Source organism: Ursus americanus, chromosome 21 (genome assembly GCF_024610735.1).
Source record: "Ursus americanus isolate L20-20 chromosome 21, mUrsAme1.1.p, whole genome shotgun sequence".
In the NCBI taxonomy this organism is placed as follows: Eukaryota; Metazoa; Chordata; class Mammalia; order Carnivora; family Ursidae; genus Ursus; species Ursus americanus.
Window position 1 is genome coordinate 49,596,204 of NC_142147.1, and position 19,075 is coordinate 49,615,278.

General features: G+C 57.6%; 1 protein-coding gene across 1 annotated transcript; it reads left to right on the plus strand.

The window, feature by feature from the left end:
• Positions 1-17,347, plus strand: EHD2 (EH domain containing 2). Its single transcript, XM_045772223.2, has 6 exons — positions 1-129; positions 2,145-2,608; positions 3,301-3,398; positions 7,391-7,803; positions 13,089-13,253; positions 15,518-17,347. Exons 2-6 carry the CDS (start codon positions 2,205-2,207, stop codon positions 16,067-16,069), a joined length of 1,632 nt encoding a protein of 543 aa, XP_045628179.2. The 5' UTR covers positions 1-129; positions 2,145-2,204; the 3' UTR covers positions 16,070-17,347.
• The last annotated feature ends 1,728 nt before the right edge of the window (positions 17,348-19,075 follow it).

Consider the following 19,075-nt stretch of genomic DNA (forward strand, 5'->3'; position numbering starts at 1 on the left):
CCGGCTCCGGGCCCCACCCGACTCAGACGGCTCCGGACGGGACCTCGAGCACAGGCCGCTCCGCGGGCGCCTCGGATCCCCGCGGGACCCCCGTCCAGCCTGCCCGGTGCAGCCGCCTGCGCGCCATCGGTGAGTGGTCCCAGACCGCAGCTGTCGCCTCCGCCCGGCCCGTGGAGCCTAGGAGCCTGATTATTCCCCTGCCGCCCCAAGATCCTCAGTCCCCACCCCCCGCAATGTTTAGCGGTGACCCCGGTGTCCCCAGCACCCCGCTCCGGGAAACCTCCTTGTCTCCCGCACTCCCTCCAGCTCCTTCCAGTCTGTAACAGTGCCCCCTGCCCTCCTCGTTCCTTCTGGTCGTGCTCAGTTTCCCCCACTCCCAAATGGTCTCCCCATCCTCTCAGCCAGAAGAGATCCCCTCCTTGAAGTCTCCCTCTGCTGCCCTCACCTACCTCTGTTCTATTTGGTCCCTCTTCCCACTCAAGAGCTCCTCTCCTACTTCGCCAACCCCACGGCCTGTCCAGCTACCCCAAAATGTCCCTCAGACCCCTCCCTGCCTGGGACACCACCCAGGGCCCCCTCCCTCTGCCAACATCCCAGTTCCCAGCTCCTGCCTCTCCTTTATCTCTCTGACACTCTTTCCCCTCTACTCCTTTTCCTTTTTATTTATTCGTTTTCCTTTAAGTAGCATTGTGATTTTATGGATTTTAACATTTTGATTTGCAGTTAATTTTGATGCTCAAATCGTCCCATCTTTGGCCAGTAGGAGCTCCTTCAGGCTGGTCCCTGTGTTCCTGTGGCATGCCTCTCCCATCTTTGAGCGCCTTCCCACTACCTGATCAGGCTCGTTTGTGCTTCACCTGCCCCAGCCCTGGAATCAGCCATTTCTCCAAGAATTCCTATTTTTTTGTTTTTTGATGGAAAATCGTATTTGGAGACTCCAATCTGAGCAAAACCTGGTTCCGTGAAAAGATCAGTAAAATTATAAGCTTCTACTTAGACTGATCGAGGAAAAAAAAGAAAAAGAAAGACACAAATGACTGATATCAGGAATGGAGGGGACATCACTACAGATCCTACAGAGAATGAAAAGATAGTAAGGGACTATAAAGAACACAGTCTGGGTGCTAGGGGTGCTTGTTGCTGCTGGGTTGGTAATTCTCTCTTCCTAACTCAGATAAGAGCACAGGTTCCAAGGTCAGGTGGCCTGGTGTCCCAGACTGAGCACTTTCTAACCAAGTGATCTTGGGCAAGTTATTGCTATCTTCGTGAGCCCCTTTGTGAGTCAGAAACGTGGGGACAATAATAACCCTGCCTTACCACGTTGTTAGGAAGATTAAATGAGTTAGAGCAGTGTCTGGCATGTAGTGATCATAAATGTTATTATTCGTGTGATCACCGGAGGCCCCTCATGACCTGGGTGCACCCAGGCGCTCCTCAGCCTTCTTTCTCACCCCTCCTGTGTCAAGCAACCCCCTCCACACACTTCACAGCTCGGGGCCTTGACACCCACCATCCTCTCTGCCTGTCTTGCACGGTACCCCTGTTGTGCATGGAAGGGAGCAGTTCAAAAGTCGGCTCAGCCAGAGTTTGCTGATCCCGTGGTCAGTTCGCCATGTCCCCATCTGGTGCCCACAGGTCCACTGCCTGGCATTTCCCAGGCATCACTGGCTGCTTGGTGCCAGGTCCTCTCCTCCATGCGGGCTTTGAGTGGAAAGGGGCCAGTCTCAGGCCTGTTTTTGGATCCATAGCTCCTGACCCATGGGGTGATTTCAGTGAAAATGTGTGAAAAGATGGCCGAGGGGAGGGAGGGAGGAGGAAGAATGGAAAGAATGAACGGATGAAGGGATACATTTCTTCCAGGCACCTTCCGCATCCTTCCCTTTGGCCGTCATCCCCTGGTCTCCCACCATCAGCCCTGCTTCTTCAATCATCCCACCTTTAATCTCTTTCTCTTCCTCCAGCTGGAATAATCACCTTCTTCCTCCAGGAACCCGTCACCTCCTGCCCTCCAGTGCCCCCTGATGCTCCCCCTCTCCCCATTCGCCCCTCCTCCTCCACCCATTCCGCCTTCCGGCTCCCTTGCTTCTCCTCCTTCTCCTCCGCCAGGCAGGCCCCCATCGACACCCTGTCCCCCTCTCCTGCAGGCAGCTCTCCCCTGCACATCTCCCTCCTTCGGCGAGCCCAGTGCGCAGCGCGCGGCCACCATGTTCAGCTGGCTGAAGCGAGGCGGGGCGCGGGGCCAGCAGCCCGAGGCCATCCGCACGGTGACCTCGTCCCTCAAGGAGCTCTACCGCACCAAGCTGCTGCCCCTCGAGGAGCACTACCGGTTTGGCGCCTTCCACTCGCCGGCCCTGGAGGATGCCGACTTCGACGGCAAGCCCATGGTGCTGGTGGCCGGCCAGTACAGCACGGGCAAGACGAGCTTCATCCAGTACCTGTTGGAGCAGGAGGTGCCGGGCTCCCGCGTGGGGCCCGAGCCCACCACCGACTGCTTCGTGGCCGTCATGCATGGGGACACCGAGGGCACTGTGCCGGGCAACGCCCTTGTGGTTGACCCAGACAAGCCCTTCCGCAAACTCAACCCTTTCGGGAACACTTTCCTCAACAGGTACGCGGCTCGGTCGAGAGCCAGGGTGCATCTCCCCGGCCCCCATCCCTGCCTGTGTTGCTTTCTTTTGCGCTCCAATTCCCTCCTCTCTTCCCGCTCCTCCCCCTTCCTGCCTCCTCGAGGGGCGCAGGGAAGCCAGTGGAGCCAGCCTGCCTGGGTCCACCTCCTCTCTACCTGGGCGGCCTTGGCCAAGTGACCTAACCTCTCTGTGCCTCTCTTATCCGCATCTGGAAAATGGGGATGACCCTAGTCCCCACTCCCGTATAAAGTGCTCAGCACAGCACGTAGCACAGAGTAAGTGCTCAGCAAACGTCAGCTCTGGGTTTTTGGTTTTTTTTTAAGATTTTATTTATTTATTTGACAGAGAGAGAGACAGCCAGCGAGAGAGGGAACAGGCAGGGGGAGTGGGAGAGGGAGAAGCAGGCTCCCAGCAGAGGAGCCTGATGTGGGGCTCGATCCCAGAACGCGGGGATCATGCCCTGAGCCGAAGGCAGATGCTTAACTGCTGTGCCACCCAGGCGCCCCTGGATTTTTTTTTTTTTTTTAATGGTTCTTATTGTCTGTCCTGATCTTTCGGGATTCTTCCCTTCTCTGTACCTGATTCACCGTCTGTGCGGTCCTGGTTTCCCTTCTTATGGGTCCTCTCCTCCTGCCTCTCCCTGTGTTGACCCCTGATTTTCCCTCTGCCTCAGGTTCATGTGTGCCCAGCTCCCCAATCAGGTCCTGGAGAGCATCAGTATCATCGACACCCCGGGCATCCTGTCAGGCGCCAAACAGAGAGTGAGCCGGGGTGAGTGGGGCCAGGCTGCTTGGTCTGAGGGAGGAGGCGGCTGGGCCTCTGCTGGGACTCGGGCCTGTGACAGCTGGCCCTGAGCTGGCCAGGCAGCAGAAGGGAGCCGGTGGAAGGCTGTGATGCCCCGTGTCTGTGCACGTAGAGGGCCCGGGGAGGCGTGTGCATGAGCACGTGAGAGCAGGCCGCCGCAGCTCTGTGTCTGGGCTGGTCTAGAGGGTGCGGAGGGAGAGATCAAGAGAGACAGAGGGAGACTCACGAAGTTAGAGACAAGATTCCGAGCGCGGGCAGCCTTACGGAGACACAGGAGACCCAGAGAGGAAGCAAAGGCCAAGCAGGGAGGCCTGGGCCCTGGGCATTCTCCTGGCTCCACCTCTGGACCGTAGATGGGGCTGAACAGGGGTTGGGAGGGGGAATCTGGGCGTGGGCCAAGGCTGGGCCTGGAATTTATAAACAGCTGTGCAGGGGGAGCGGCGGAGGGTGAATTCCAGCGGGGCCTCCGGGGGAGCCGGCCCCCACCCCTGCCCAGCCCGCTCAGCATCTGCGCCACCGCCCCCCCACCCCAGCCACCCCGCAGTTTCTGTCCCACGCTGGCTCCGCGTCGAGGCCCGGGACTGGGGCAAAGGAGGCTGCGTTGTGGGGCAGAGGGGACGGGAGGCTGGGCCGCTGGGCAGGGCGGGAGCGTGGAGGGTGACGGTGTCCCTGGCTGCTGCCCAGCAGGCGCGTGTCCCCCTGGGAGACAGGCAGGGGGCAGCTGCAAAAGCGATCGGAGGGCGAGTTGCCAGCCCGAGGGGGGAGGCAGGACCGTGGGCTGAGAGCTCCGGGGGCGCCATGGGGGGCTGGGCCTGGGAGAGCCGGAGGGGAGAGCAAGAGGGGTGCCCGGTGGGGGCCCAAGGTTGTGGGGAGGAGGAGAGAGTAGAGAAAGGGGTCTCCTTCCCTGGCAGATTGAGTAGAGGAAGAGAAGAGTCTGTCTGTCTGGGTGGATATGTGTGTGTGTGTGTGTGTGTGTGTGTGTGTGTGTGTGCGCGCGCGCACACGTGTGTCTGGGAGCCAGTGCCTCTAATTGTAGCTGGATGTTGCTTTGTGTGGCTCCGAAGGGCTCTGGGGACCGTGGGGGACTTTGTGAGATTGTGCATGACTGCGTCTCTGCGCAATTGTGCTGTGAAATGCGCCCGAACGTGTGTGTGGAACTGTGGATGACTTGGTGTGTGTCTGGGAGACCGAGTCATGTTGGTATGACTCTGAGGTTGTGTGTCTGTGTGTCGGGGCGGGGTGCCTGTGGTTGTCCCTGTGTGTGACCTGTGTGGCTGTGTAGGACTGCATAGGACTAAGGGAATTTTGTTGGATTGTGTGTGGCTGTGTCTGAGTATATCTCTGTATATGATGTTGTGTGTTTGTGTGTGTGCGCGCACGAGAGAGATAGAGAGAGAGAGTCTGGGAGTCCGCATCTTGGAGCCTGCGGCTAGGCTTGTGTCTGGATATGGTTGCACACATGCGTGCCCTGGAGGGGCGCGTGGCTGGCTCTGGGTTTCAAACCTGCGTCCACACTTGTGTGTGACGGTAGCCTGGTGGCGCCTCGGGTGCGTCCCGCTCCAGGCTCTGCTGTGGTTAAGCCGCAGGTTTGGGCGAGCGCTGCGCTGTCCCTGTCTCAGTCTCCTCATCTGCCAAGGGAGAATCATGATAGCGGCAGCCCCGTGTGTTGCACGGAGGGCTCACATTAAATGTCCAAGCCGAGGAGTACTTTGGGTGACACACAGTAGGCGCCGTGGATATGCGGACAGCTGTGTTCCTGGCGAGTGTCGTAGCTATGCGCCCCGGGGACGCTGCCACGTCTCTCGTTCCCACGCTGACTCAACCTCCCTCCCTTCCTCCCGCCCCGCATGAGACACACTTTCCAAATCCTGGCCTCTGTGTGTGTGTGTGTGTGTGTGTGTGTGTGTGTAGTCGTTGGGGAGGGAAGTGTGTCCCCCTCCCGCACCCCATCCAGTCCCCAGGGGCCACGAGGAGCCTGCTCCCTCCTTGGCAAGTTGTGCCCAGCCCCCGCTCTTCAGTGGGGCATAGAGACCCATGCGGGCTCCTACCCGTGCGTCTTGAGTCAATCCCTCAAACTGTCCGTGCCTCAGTTTCCTCATCTGGAAAATGGGGATCATAAAAAAACTTGAGGATTCGACTAGATGATTCAGGGAGAGCAAACAGTGATGGCAGGTGAGTCAGCGGTGGCTCCCTGTTCTGCCAGGTAACTCCTTGTCCCCCAGGTCCCCACCATGTCCCCCGTTCTGAGAAGCCCTCCCTGACCCCTCCCAGGCTGGGTCAGGTGCCCCCGCTGGGCTCCTAAAGCTCTCTGGGCTCCCCCACCCCGGCCTGGCCACTGAGGGGGATGGGTCTGTGTCCTCGGTGGACTTGTGGACTGTAAGCCGGATGAGAACAGGACAGGGACTGCTCTGGGGACAGTTCCCGAAGGAGCCCCCGCTGCGTCCCACGCGTGTCACAAGGAATACTTGTGGAGCACTTGCTGTGGTCCCAGATTGTGTTTTCTTGTTTTAACTGTTTATTTTTTTTAAGATTTGATTTGTTTTTGGAGAGAGAGAGCAGGGGGAGGGGCAGACAGACGGGGAAGGGATGAGAATCCCAAGCAGACTCCACACTGACCTCAGAGCCTGATGCGGGGCTCGATCCCACGACCCTGAGATCAAGGCCCGAGAAACCAAGAGTCGGGCGCTTAACCGACTGCACCACCCAAGCCGCCCCTGTTTTAACAGTACAGTTTACATGCCTTAAGCTCACCCATTTTATTTTATTTTTTTTAAGATTTTCTTTATTTGACAGAGAGAGAGACAGCCAGCAAGAGAGGGAACACAAGCAGGGGGAGTGGGAGAGGAAGAAGCAGGCTACCAGCCAAGGAGCCTGATGCGGGGCTCGAACCCAGAACGCTGGGATCACGCCCTGAGCCGAAGGCAGGCGCTTAACCGCTGTGCCACCCAAGCACCCCAAGCTCACCCATTTTAAACAGGCAGTGTTTTAGGCTCTTTATAGATAGGCTCTTATTGTATATCATGTATTAGCTTATTTATATTCTTTTACTCTCCACAACAGCCCTCCAGGTCCCATTCCGTTATGACCTCCGTTTTACAGAAAAGGAAACAAGTTCAGAGAGGTTTCCTACTTGCTTAAGGTCACATAGCTAAGGGGGGGTAGAGGCGGGATTCAAACCCGGGACTTCCCGACCACCGAGCCAGGGCGTGCCCCCTCCCGCAGCTCTCTCTGCTCTCCTAAGCATCGCTTGCTGAATGCATGAGTGAACAGCAAAAGCGAAGGGTGTGAACGAATGAGTGAACGAGGAAGGAATGAATGAATGAAGCCAGTTGTTGAGAAAGGTGTTCCATGAAAGGCAAGACTTGTCTCTGAGTTCTCTGCAGTATTTCTGGGTGCCCAGGATAGGGCCTGGCACACAGAAGACGCTCTGTAAATATTGTTAAATAAACTCAAAATATTTACCATCTGCTTTGGCAAGAGGAAAGCCAGAGCCAGCGTGAACTCTTTAGTTGCCGGATTGTGGGGCGATCCTCAAGTCCTAGGGAGGGGCTGGGGTGATGGAGGCACTTGGGAGATCCAGGGGTGGGGGGGTTCATAGATGCTTAGAGACTCTGCTAAGAAGCACTTCAGTATTTTAACAACCTGTACATCCGGACTTGTGTACGCCACTAATATCTGCCTAAGGAATGAATGAGAAGGGGGCGGGTGATGGGCCTCTGTAGCCAGATGGCCTGAGGGCCGGAGGCCAGAGTGATGGGGTAATTCTGGGGCCTGGGGGAGCCAGAGCCATGGGATACTCTTGGGGCCTTGGCTGTTTCGCACAGAGAAGGGTTTCGAAAGTCAACAACCTGAACGTCTGTACAGTCCTCTCTCCATCCAAAGGAATGGATGCTTGCGAAAGGCTGGAGGGTGGGGGGCTGACCTCTGCCCTTCGTGGGGCTTCCACTGCGTACCCCCAGGCTACGACTTCCCGGCGGTGCTGCGCTGGTTCGCGGAGCGCGTGGACCTCATCATCCTGCTGTTCGACGCGCACAAGCTGGAGATCTCCGACGAGTTCTCCGAGGCCATCGGCGCCCTCCGCGGCCACGAGGACAAGATCCGCGTGGTGCTCAACAAGGCGGACATGGTGGAGACCCAGCAGCTGATGCGCGTCTACGGGGCGCTCATGTGGGCGCTGGGCAAGGTGGTGGGCACCCCCGAGGTGCTGCGTGTCTACATCGGCTCCTTCTGGTCCCAGCCCCTCCTGGTGCCTGACAACCGGCGCCTCTTCGAGCTGGAGGAGCAGGACCTCTTCCGCGACATCCAGGGCCTGCCGCGCCACGCCGCGCTTCGCAAGCTCAATGACCTGGTCAAGAGGGCCCGGCTGGTGCGGGTGAGCAGCGTGCGGGGTGGGGGGGGGGGTTAGGCGGCAGGGCCGGAGCGTGGAGGTGAGGGGGGCGGGTGTTGCCCTTGCCCTGCCTCCCATCCTGTCTCCTTGGCTGGGAGTCACTGGCTTATGGGCTCTCTGATGAGTTAGCTCTCTAGTCCGGGAGAGTCCTCCAGGCTGGGTCATTCTGGCGCAAGGGGGAGTGGGGGAGGCCGGGTGGCAAGGAGAGTCATTTCCCTGCGGCCATGCATCTATTATTCTATTTCCCCATCTCCCTGTCTCCTGTGTCCTGTCATCCCTTCATCCACGTCCCAGCACCCATCACATCGTATCATGGCCCACTGGTGCGCACAAGCCAGCCGGGACTCCACTGAGGTCCACAGCCATCCCATCCACACTGCTCTTCCTCTCTGGCCTCCTCTTCCACTCCCTTCCCATCATCCATTGCACTTCACGCTGGCCTCCTCGCTCCTACCTCAGGGCCTTTGCACGTACTGTTCCGGCTTCGTGGAAACCCCTCCTTCCTCGCCCCCCTCCCACTTGGCTCGCTCCCCATCTCCTTCAAGACTTTGCTCAACATGCTTGGGAAGGCTTCCCCGTCTGTCCTCCCTTCTTATGACTGTAACTCCCTCCCCGCTCCCGTCATGTGAGTCTTGCTCTATCCTTGTAGTTTCCTTCATAGCATTCACTGCTGCCTGGCCGGACATTGTCCATTCATTGGGTTTCTGGGTTTACTGCCTGATTCCACTCGCACGTAAGGTCCACAGAATCAGAGACCTCTGAATTTGTTCGCTGCTGTATCCCCAGCACCTGGAACAGAGTTGGCGCTCAGTGAATATTTATCGAACAAATGGCGTTGAACAAACAGTCTCATTCGACAAAATCTCCCCCGTGCCCGGCCCTGTGTTGGGTGGTACTGAGGACACAGCAGTGACCAAGGCAGTTCAGGGGAGGAGACAGACCCATCCCCAGACAGTGATGACCTGACACGGTCAGGGCTGGTACTGGGGAGCCCAGGGGGGATTGGGGTAGGGGACTTCAGGGAGGACAGGGCATCTGAGCTGCAAACTAGAGGATAAGGAGGATGAGGAGGGGAAGGAATTCTAGACTGTGCGACCAGCAAGCCCATGGACCAGAGATGAGAACGTGGCCGGTTCAAGGAAGAGGGAAAATGTCAGTGTTGAACTCCGTGTAGACAGTGCAAGTAACTGAAATTTGAGGCTGGTGAGGTGGGAGTCAGACCATCCAGGGCTGTAGCCTGGAACCTGAGCTTTGTCCTGACGGTACTGGGGAGCCATGGAAGGGTTCAGAGCAGAAGAGGGACGGGGTCCTACTCAGACTGCCTTCTGATGGGTGGATTCAAGGGCGGTTAGACTGGGGCCAGAGACCAGGGAGGAGGCTGGGGACTGAGCAACAAGGAGGAGCCTGGATCCGAGCAGGGCCTTGGGGAGGGGGAGGAGAGCACTGGTTTGAGAGCGATTTTGGAGGCCAAATGGAACATTCATAGGGGAGGCTGCCAGGGTGGAGGTGGGGCAGGAAGCTGGGCAGGCGGGGAGGCCTAGAAGGTTATGGGGGGTGGAGGAGCCTGAGGTGTTGGTTTAAGGAGCAGCAGAGAGGGGGTGAGTCAGGGCCCCCACCCCCACCCCAGGAATCCTCCCTGGGAGGGAGCGGCCCAGCAGGGAGCCTCTGAGCCTCGGAATCCACCTTTCCCTCCTCCCCCACCCAGGCTCTGGACTGTCTCTGTCTCTGTCTCACTGTCTGGTTTTTCCTCATTTCTGCCGTCTCTCTCTCTCTTATTCCTTCTCTCTTTCGGGCTCTTCCTCTCCCCATCCCTCATTCTCTGTCCCTCCTCTCTTTCTTTCTCCTTCTACCTCTCCCCCCTCTCTATCTCTCCCCCTCTGTCGTCCTCCGTGTCTCTCTCAGCGCCCCCTCCGGTTCGCCCTTGTCCCCCACGGACCCCCGGCCCCTCGGGGACGCAGACAGCGGCGGGAGCTGGGGCCCGGGGCCGTGGGACAAAGGGGCGGGGTCGGGCCGGACACCTGGTGCCCCCGCCGGGCAGGAGGCGGCTCCGGAAACCCGGACAAACCCCGGAGTCCGGGACCCGCGCCCCGGCCCAGCCCGCCCTCCCACCTTATCTCTTCCTGGCACCTTCCCCCGCTTCCTCTCTGGAAAAGCCATCAGCGCCCTCCCGCCTTCCCTCTTCTGGGTCCCCGAGGCCCCGCCCCCTCGTCGCCATTGGCCCGCGCTCGAGGCCCCGCCCACCAGCCCGACCACGCCCCTGCCCATTGGCCCCTCACACCTATCCACCGTTCCTTCCCCTCCCTCCCTCGGATCCATCTGTGGCTCCCCAGTGCCCCTCACACAGGGTCCAACTGTGACCGAGCCTCGCTGCCCCTCCCCTGCTCGTGTCACCCACTCATTCCCCACGTGTGATTCCGCCACACTTGGTCTGGCCATCAAACAGTCCACACCACCTATCTCCCCATATGCTCTCCCCCAAAGTACAGGGCCTTTCTGGACTCTGCATAACTACCCCTCGGTGCCTTGGTTTCCCTGTCTGGACGATATAGGCTGTGGATGTCACCTGGCTCCGCCCTTTGGTTGAAGTGATAGCTATGAAAAGGGGCGATTTCACTGTGTTGCGGTACTTGAGGCCAAGTACTTGGGAGGGTCTGATACTAAAGAGGCCAGGATGCCCTGAACCATCCTACCGCGCTTCTCTGAGGCGGCTCAGTGACATTCACTCAACAAACAGTCACTGAGCATCTACGACGTGCTTCCCCACTGTTCCGGGCCTTGGAGATACGGCAGGGAACAAAGGAATGAATGTTGTTTTTCTCTTGTAGAATTACTTTTCTGGGGAAGGGGATATTAAACAAATGAATCTGTAATATCATACCGTACTGTATGTGATAAGATTCAGGAAGGAAAATGAAGCAGAGGAAAGGAGATTGGCCAGGGACTGTTTTAAGGAGGTCAGGGAGGTTCTCCCAGCAGAGACCTGGAGGAGGGAGAGTGGAGGTCTGGGCGAGGCCCTGCCAGGCTGAGGGAACAGTAAGTGCAAAGGCCCTGAGGCAGGAACGGGCTCGGACAAGGAGCGCAGGGTGGCTGGAGGAGACAGAGTGGTGGAGGTGGGAGGACATGAGGATTCAGAACCAGCCAGGGACCGCCAACATTTTTAGCATTCTAAACCTATGATTCATTGAGAGAACTTTCAAACGAGTGTTTTCCACCGAACCTTTAAGACCATCTCATGGTAAAGCATTTAAGCTCAGTTAAACATGCTCCCTCCCAGTCCTGATCCCCCCCACCAGCTCGCAGGGTCTCTTCCCTGGAGGCAGCCCCCGTGAAGAGTTTCTTGTCTCTTTTTCCAGATATATGCTATTTTTATTTAAGCATATGTGGTTAATTACTGAGCTTCCTGTTCAAAAAGGCGAATGTTCATGATTCTGCCCTCCTTGTTTGTTTTTTGATAACTTAGGAGATCGGGGCTCAAAAGTTCCCAAGTTCATTGCTTCCCTCCACAAGTATTTCTTGAGTGCTTTCTGTGCACACTGTGCCGGTGCTGGAGACGGAGGGAACAGATAAGGTTCCAGCCCTCCTGGAGCTCACATTCCGATGGAAGGAGACAGAATAAGTAAACTACCAGATAAACAAAATAAGAATGGGTTGAAATAAACGTTGTGAGGAGTAGGGAAGTGACGGTGGAAAATAATTGGATGGTGGTGGTTGGGGCACCTGCTTCTAATAGGAAAGCCTCAGTGAGGAGGTGACATCAAAAGGAAGCTGAGGGAGCCAGCTTGGGGAGATCAGGGCTGAGTTGCAGGCAGAGAGTAGCATGTGCAAAGGCCCTGTGGTAAGAAAAAGATTAGCATGCTGGTACAAGAATGGCAGATGAGGAAGCTGGCACTGGGGGGGGGGCGCAGATGGGGGACAGATTTGGGATGAAACACCAGGAGCCAACTCCTGGAGAGCCGTGGCCCTCAAAACTTTCAGTCACAGGAGCTCATGACACTCTTGAAAATGATTGAGCGCCCCAAAGAGTTTGTAGGTACATGGGTTGAATCTGTCTACATTGGCCATACCAGAAGTGAAACCCGAGAAAATGTCTAATATTTACCTTGTAATATTGCTTAGCCAACAACAATCATATAATTATTAATAAGTAGCAATTTAGTGATTATAAATGTTATTGATGAGTTATGCTAGTTCAATATATATTAATTAATATGGAAAGTAGATAAGATCAGTTTTTAAATAGCCATAAGCCCAGGACACGGTAACCTAAGTCCCACATGTTTTATGAAAATTATTTCCAAACCAAAAAAAAAAAAAAATTACTGAGGACGGTGGCCCGGTTTTACACTTTGCAAATCTCTTTAATGTCTGGCTTCAGAGGAGACCTCTGGATTTTGCACATCTGTTCCTGCGCTCAGCCAGTGTCCTGTTGCCTTTGAAAACTCCACTGTCCCCCCGGGGGGGGGGGATGAGAGCACAAAAGACAAATAGCACCTTAGTATTGTTATTAAAATAGTTTTGACTATGTGAACCCCTGAATGAGGCTGGCTGGGGGGGGTGCAGAATCCCTGGGGTTCCCCGGGCCACACTTTGAGAATTGCTGCTGTAAGGACTTGTCAGTTGAAATTTTGTACTTCGATAAGAAGCAAATCAAAACTTTGGAGCAGTGTCTCATGGTCCTGGAGATCATGGAGAAGACATCGTAGGGGCAAGAGAAGCCAGAAGACCAGTGGGGTGCCTGCTGTGGCCCCCCGGGCAGGCAATGCTGCTGGCGGCCATGGGGGTGGTGGCCCCCGAGGCAGAGAGCAGTGAAAACAGAGGGGAGAGACGCAGGAAGCAAAAGGCAAAGGGCTCGCTGGTGGCTGGATGTGGCTGGTGAGGGGTCAGAATCATCAAATCAGGAAAGGCTTCTGGAAGTCTGGCCTCAACTGGGAAGGGAGCGGTGGGGGTGCCATGGGTATCCGCCGTGGGCACAGCTGAGGGTGACACAGCTCTGGGGGCCGGGCCCAGATTCCACTGGGCGTCAAAAGACGGAGCTGTCCAGGAATGTGGACGAGGCAATCCAGGGGGAGGCTCCGGGCTGCTATGTAGATTGGGGGTGGATTGCCTGGGAGAGGAGGGGCCCTTCTGCCCAGGCCAAAGCAGCAGCTCACCTGTAAGGGTCAGAATGCACATTCTCAGGCCCCCCCTCCAGGCCACGCGAAACCGAAGCTCTGGCTGTGGGGCCCCGGGCGACGGTGCTGCAGGCTCAGGCGAGCGCTCTCCTCCCACAGGTCCACGCGTACATCATCAGCTACCTGAAGAAGGAGATGCCCTCCGTGTTCGGGAAGGAGAACAAGAAGAAGCAGCTGATCCTCAAGTTGCCCGTCATCTTCGCCAAGATCCAGCTGGAACATCACATATCCCCCGGTGACTTTCCGGACTGCCAGAAGATGCAGGTGGGAGGTCGCCCCAGGGCGGGGGGTGGGGGAGGAGGAAGGGGTCAGCTTCTATCGGCTTCGGGGTGGGGTCTCGAAAACGGGAGAGGTGGAGGGGAGTTCTGGAAAGCCCCTCCTGCAAATGGTTCCCTAAGGGCGTGGCTTTATGCGTTAGGACGAGGGAATGAAGAGAAAACCCCAAGGAACTGTGGCTTCATTAGGATGGACGTTTGTTTCTCTCCATATAGTCCTAGAAGGTGGTCCAGGGCTGGTTTGGTGCTTTACAGAGCCAGGGACAAAGTCCGCCTCTGTCTCAGTTCTCCTCCATGCCTGGCTTCCAGTTCCAAAATCCCCACATGGTACAGAATGGCTGCCAAAACGCCAGCCATTTTGTCTGCCATCCAGCCAGCAAGAAGGGATGAGGGAGAAGGGACGGAAAGCTACCAGTACAGTCTCTCTCTTTAAGGACACTTTCTAGAACAGTGCTGTCCAATAGTACTTTCTACTGTGATGGAAATATTCTGTGCTCTTTAAATAGCTAATTTAAATTTAAATAACCCCGTGTAGCTCTTGTGTTGGAAAGGACAATTCTAGAGTTGTGTATGGAACGTATGCTGACATCCAGTTGGCCAGAAGGTGGCCTCCCCTGTAGGTGGCCAGGTGCCAGGTAATGTTCAGGGATTCCAGTGCTGAGGACGAAGGGACGGATCGGTATTGGGGGTCCCCTTGCATGTCCAGGTCTAGGATTAACCAGTGTTGGGGAGAGCACCAGGTCTGGGGGCCGTGTGGGGGATGCATGAAGAGCTACTGGAGGGGGGGCGGGGCAGGAGTGACGAAATAAACATGGGGACGGAAGTCCAGGCTCAGGCGTGGAGGCAGGGACTAGCCCCCCAGCCCAGGCTGAGCCTCGATTTTGAGACTGCATTAGGCTGATACTCCAAGCCTGTGACCTTTGGGTCTGAGATGGTTTCTAACCCAAGACTCTGAGGAATTCGGGTGGAGTGAATGTCGCTTCCGCCCCTTACTAGCTCTGCGAGTCTGGACAAGTCACCTTGCCTGAGCCTCAGTTTCTTCAACTGGGAAATGGGCACTGGGATCATACTTACCTATTGCGGTGGCTGCCGAATCAGCCAGTGCTTGCAGCCCCCTAAGAACAGCATGTGGCGCAGAGCTGGGGCTAGGTCAAGGTTCTCAACCTCAGCGCTACTGACACTTGGGGTCAGAGTGTTCATGGTCAGGGCTGTCCTGTGCATTGCGGGATGTTTATATCCTCCCAGCGTCTGGGTGCCAGTAGCACCCCCGGCTGTGACAATCAGAAATGTCTCTAGATCTTGCCAAGTGTCTACTGGGGAAGGGCACCATAACATCTCCCCTGGTGGAGAACCACTGGGCTAGATAAACAGCTGCTGGTAAGATCACGTGGACGATTCTGGAACACTTTTTCCAGATGCATTCAATTAGCCTTTCCCACCCCGCAAGGGAGGGGAGCGCTAATGTTATTTGATCTATTTTACATGTGTGGAAACTGAGGCCCAGAGAGGTGAAGTCACTTGCCTGAGGACACACAGCTCCCAGGTGGCAGAACTGGGTTGGGACCTGGGCAGGCTGGCCCTGGAGTGCAGACACACACCCCCTTATATGTCCAGATCAGCGGGCCTCTCCGCCTTGGCTCTGGTGCCATGAAACGGATCGGGCTTGGCTGTGACTCTCCGGGTGCGGGCGATGCAGAGCGGCCACGGGAGAGAAGCAGCGTGACCACCAATCCAGCCCCACAGCTGCTCTAGCCCGAGATGACTTCTGGGAGGCGGGAGGGCTGTCCCAGGAGCTCCTAATCATCCGGCCATCCCAAACCTAACCTCCAAACTTGGCAGCAAGCCACTCACCCGGTTCTGTGAAGTGGGTGACAGAGCTAACAGAGCAGGAGGAATGGAATTTTCTCGATTTGCACAATGGCGGGGCTGCCGGGCAGCTGCAGCTGGGGCGCCACAGAGGCCGGGCAGACCCGGGGCTGTGCTCGCTAAAGCTGGGGCCGATGTCAACATATTGAAAGCCTTCTCTACCAGCTGGTAAACGGCTGCTACTCTAAGTCCTCAGAGGGCAGCTCACGTCCCTACCGTCCAGTGATTCTGGGGGTACGCCTGGCACAGGGGGAGGGCCCCCGGGATCCCTCTGTCCAAGTCTCTTCTGAGTGGTGTGGTGGGTGCCCGAGTCAGTCAAGCCCCCCATGGGGCTGGGGGGGCCTTGAGGACGGTGCCCCCTGACTTCGCAGTGCCCCCCCCCAACAGGAGCTGCTGATGGCTCACGACTTCACCAAATTCCACTCGCTGAAGCCGAAGCTGCTGGAGGCTCTGGACGAGATGCTGACGCACGACATTGCCAAGCTTATGCCCCTGCTGCGGCAGGAGGAGCTGGAGAGCACCGAGGTGGGCGTACAGGGCGGCGCTTTCGAGGGCACCCACATGGGCCCGTTCGTGGAGCGGGGGCCCGATGAGGCCCTGGAGGACGGCGAGGAGGGCTCCGACGACGAGGCCGAGTGGGTGGTGACCAAGGACAAGTCCAAGTACGACGAGATCTTCTACAACCTGGCGCCGGCCGACGGCAAGCTGAGCGGCACCAAGGCCAAGACCTGGATGGTGGGCACGAAGCTCCCCAATTCGGTGCTGGGGCGCATCTGGAAGCTGAGTGACGTCGACCGGGACGGCATGCTGGATGACGAGGAGTTCGCCCTGGCCAGCCACCTCATCGAGGCCAAGCTCGAGGGCCACGGGCTGCCCGCCAACCTGCCCCGCCGCCTGGTGCCGCCCTCCAAGCGGCGCCACAAGGGCTCTGCGGAGTGAGCCAGCCACGGCCCGCCGGCCCTCCCTCCCTCTTGCCTTGCTGTGGCTCCCCAGCTCCAGCTGGCTGCACGCACACCCCCGCCCCAGCCTGCACGCACGCTGCCTGCCCACCTTCTCGGCTGTCAGATGGGGGCTCTCCGCTCCCCTCCGCCAGACAGTGGGGACCGGGGGAGGGGCGAGGCTTCTCTGCCTGGCCTTTGCACCTCTCCCCTCACGTGCCCTTAGGCACATCACGTTGACATTAACACACACACATAGAGGCATAGATTCAATCATCGTTCATTCAAGTATTTATTGAGCACATACTATGTTTGGATGCGCAGGGCTTGTTCCGGGCACTGGGGATCACAGCAGAGAGCAAAATAGACACGTAGACCTGCCCTCAGGGGCTGACATTCTCAGGAGAGAGCACCCACACCGTCACACAGATACAGACACACACCCGGCCCTAACCAGACTGATCCCCAATTCTGGGCAGGACCCCTCGCGTCTCCCCATAGTTCAGTGGCCATTCGGTTAAAATAAGGAACACAAAGGCCCCCTCCCCCACTTCTTGCCCATCCGGGCAGGGACCACCCCTCCTCCCCCCACTCCATCCTGCTCTCAGGCCTTGGGACCACTGGGGGCTCGGAGGGGAGACACAACCTCCTACTTCCTCAGATGGACCCCTCTTCAGCCCCTCCACCCACTTCTGATCACGACCCTTTCTTTCATAAGGATTCTTAGAGACAGAAAAAGCCCCATCGATCCTTGCTTTGCCCAGATTGTGCCCACTTGGAAGTATTTTTGTCCTCGGCCCACGGACCCTGGTTTGAAAACCCAGCCTGCCCGCCCCCTCCCCCGGGCTCCCCACAGCTGGTGGCCTGAATTTTAGACTGACGGGGCACAGCCTTTCTGCCATCAGCCCATATTTAAGTAGAGCCCCTACCAGATATAAAGGCGCCAGGGCTTGATTTTAGGCCCCTTTTCAGGGATGCGTAGGGGGGAGGGGCTCTTGGTGCTACAGCTCTCCCTTCTTGTCCCTGAAGGGACCCCTCACGGCCCGCCCTCCACCCCTCCGTGCCTTCACCACATACCAGTGCTTGACCCTGGTGGGGGACCCCATGGAAAAGATGGGGAAGGGTGACATAGGTGGGGACGATGTCCCCCCCGCCCCGATGCTCGCGGGGATTTCCACACCCACCATCACCCCCCTCACACCCCATGCCTAGGAGGGGCCTGTGAACCGAACAGCGACCAGCGTTCCCACAGAGCAAATAAAGCCAAGGCTTCTATCCACGTGGAAGTCAGGCTGTCTTGGGATGGGTTGGGGGGGCGGGGATCGCTCTCCCCCGACTCCCGGGGAAGGAGAGCCCTGGGCAGGGCTTGAAGTTGCGGGGGGGGGGGTCCCCTCCAAGGTCCCAGGGGCAGGGGGTGGAGGCCATGACTCAATGCAGCAGAGCCTGATGACTCAGGCCTGGGCTGGGGGCCAGACCGACATATTTTCCGAAGAAAAGTTACTCTGGGGCCCTCCCTCCGGGACATCCCTCCCCCCCACCTCCCGCCGCGGGGGCCTGGGAACCAAGCCCCGGGGCGTGGGGCTGTGCGCGCGCGAGCTCGGGCACATCGTGCCTCCGCCCCCCGCCCTGCCCGCCTGCGGGCACCACCTGGGACGCCACCCCTGACACGTAACACCAGGGACAAACGGGCTTCTGGAGGAGAGGTGACGCTGCCCACAAGGACCACCCTGTGTGCGCACGCGCGCGCGCTCACTCCCAGGGGGCCTCGGCCTGCGGACCCCGCGGGCTGAGCCCCCGACACACGCCCAGACCACACCCACCGCGGCCGGGACACGCTGACCGCGCGCTCTTGCCGCCCACGCGCACTCTCCCGCTTTCGAGGCTCCCAGCGCCCCCTGGCGGGCACTCGGGACCTGCGCGGGCTGCGCTCCGAAATCCCGGAGCGAGGCGGTCCGCGCTCAGGGCTCCAGGGCGGGTCGCGAGGATCCCGCTGGGTTCCACTGTGCGGCCACCTGCCTGGCGCCCTCCGTTTCTGTGCCTTCTTCGCTTTCGAGTCCAGAACGGACTGTAGGAAGCCCTGGATCCCTATGAATGGTTGCCAGCGCCCAAGGGCCTCCGAGCTTCCTTCCTTATTTGTAAACAGCAAAGATTAGTTGATTCTAAGATGAAACCTCAGGGGGTGAGCCAGTAACAATAGCTAAGGTTTAGATACTAGGCACAATCTTTTTTTTTTTTTTTTTTTAAGATTTTATTTGAGAGAGAGAAAAAGCACTTAGGGAGAGGGAGAAGCAGACTCCCGGTTGAGCAGAGCGCCCAATGTGGGGCTTGATCCCAGGACCCCCAGATCACGGCTCCAGCCTAAGATGCTTAACGGACTAAGCCACTCAGGCGCCTCCCAGGCACAATCTTTAACTTGGTGCGTTTATTGTCTCGATTCGTCTCCTGCATAATTTATAAGGCTGATGTACTATTATCGTCTATTTCACAGATGAGGAAAGTGAGGCACAGCTAAGCAGCTTGCCCAGGATTAATGATTCCGAGCCTGCATTGCCTAACACTGTTTCTAACACTCCTCGCATACAAGGTGCTGTGCTCCCAACTCGACGTTCGGAAAGCTCTTGGATTTCCAAGATTCTAGGATCGGAACACTGAGAAGCCAAACGTTCTGAGACTAGAGCGTGTCTTCTGCCGAATCTGCCACCGACGGTTCTGATTTTCTTTTTTGAGACAACTGGATTAAAAATAATAATCAGTAAGTTAAAGATTAAAAATACACGCCGTTTTAAAAAATATTCCTGGGCCGCCGGAAAGGTGTCTACCTAGGGCAAGAGCCGCGAACCGAAGACCTGAGGCCGACGGAAATTTGCATAAGAGGGAGGAGATATTTACCCTTTATCCCCGCCCCTTGGAGGCTCCAGCCACTTTACCAAGATGGCGGTAACCGGAAGTATGTCACGGGAGGGGGCGGGAGATCTGCGCGCGCAGGCCACAAACCGGATTTCGGGGC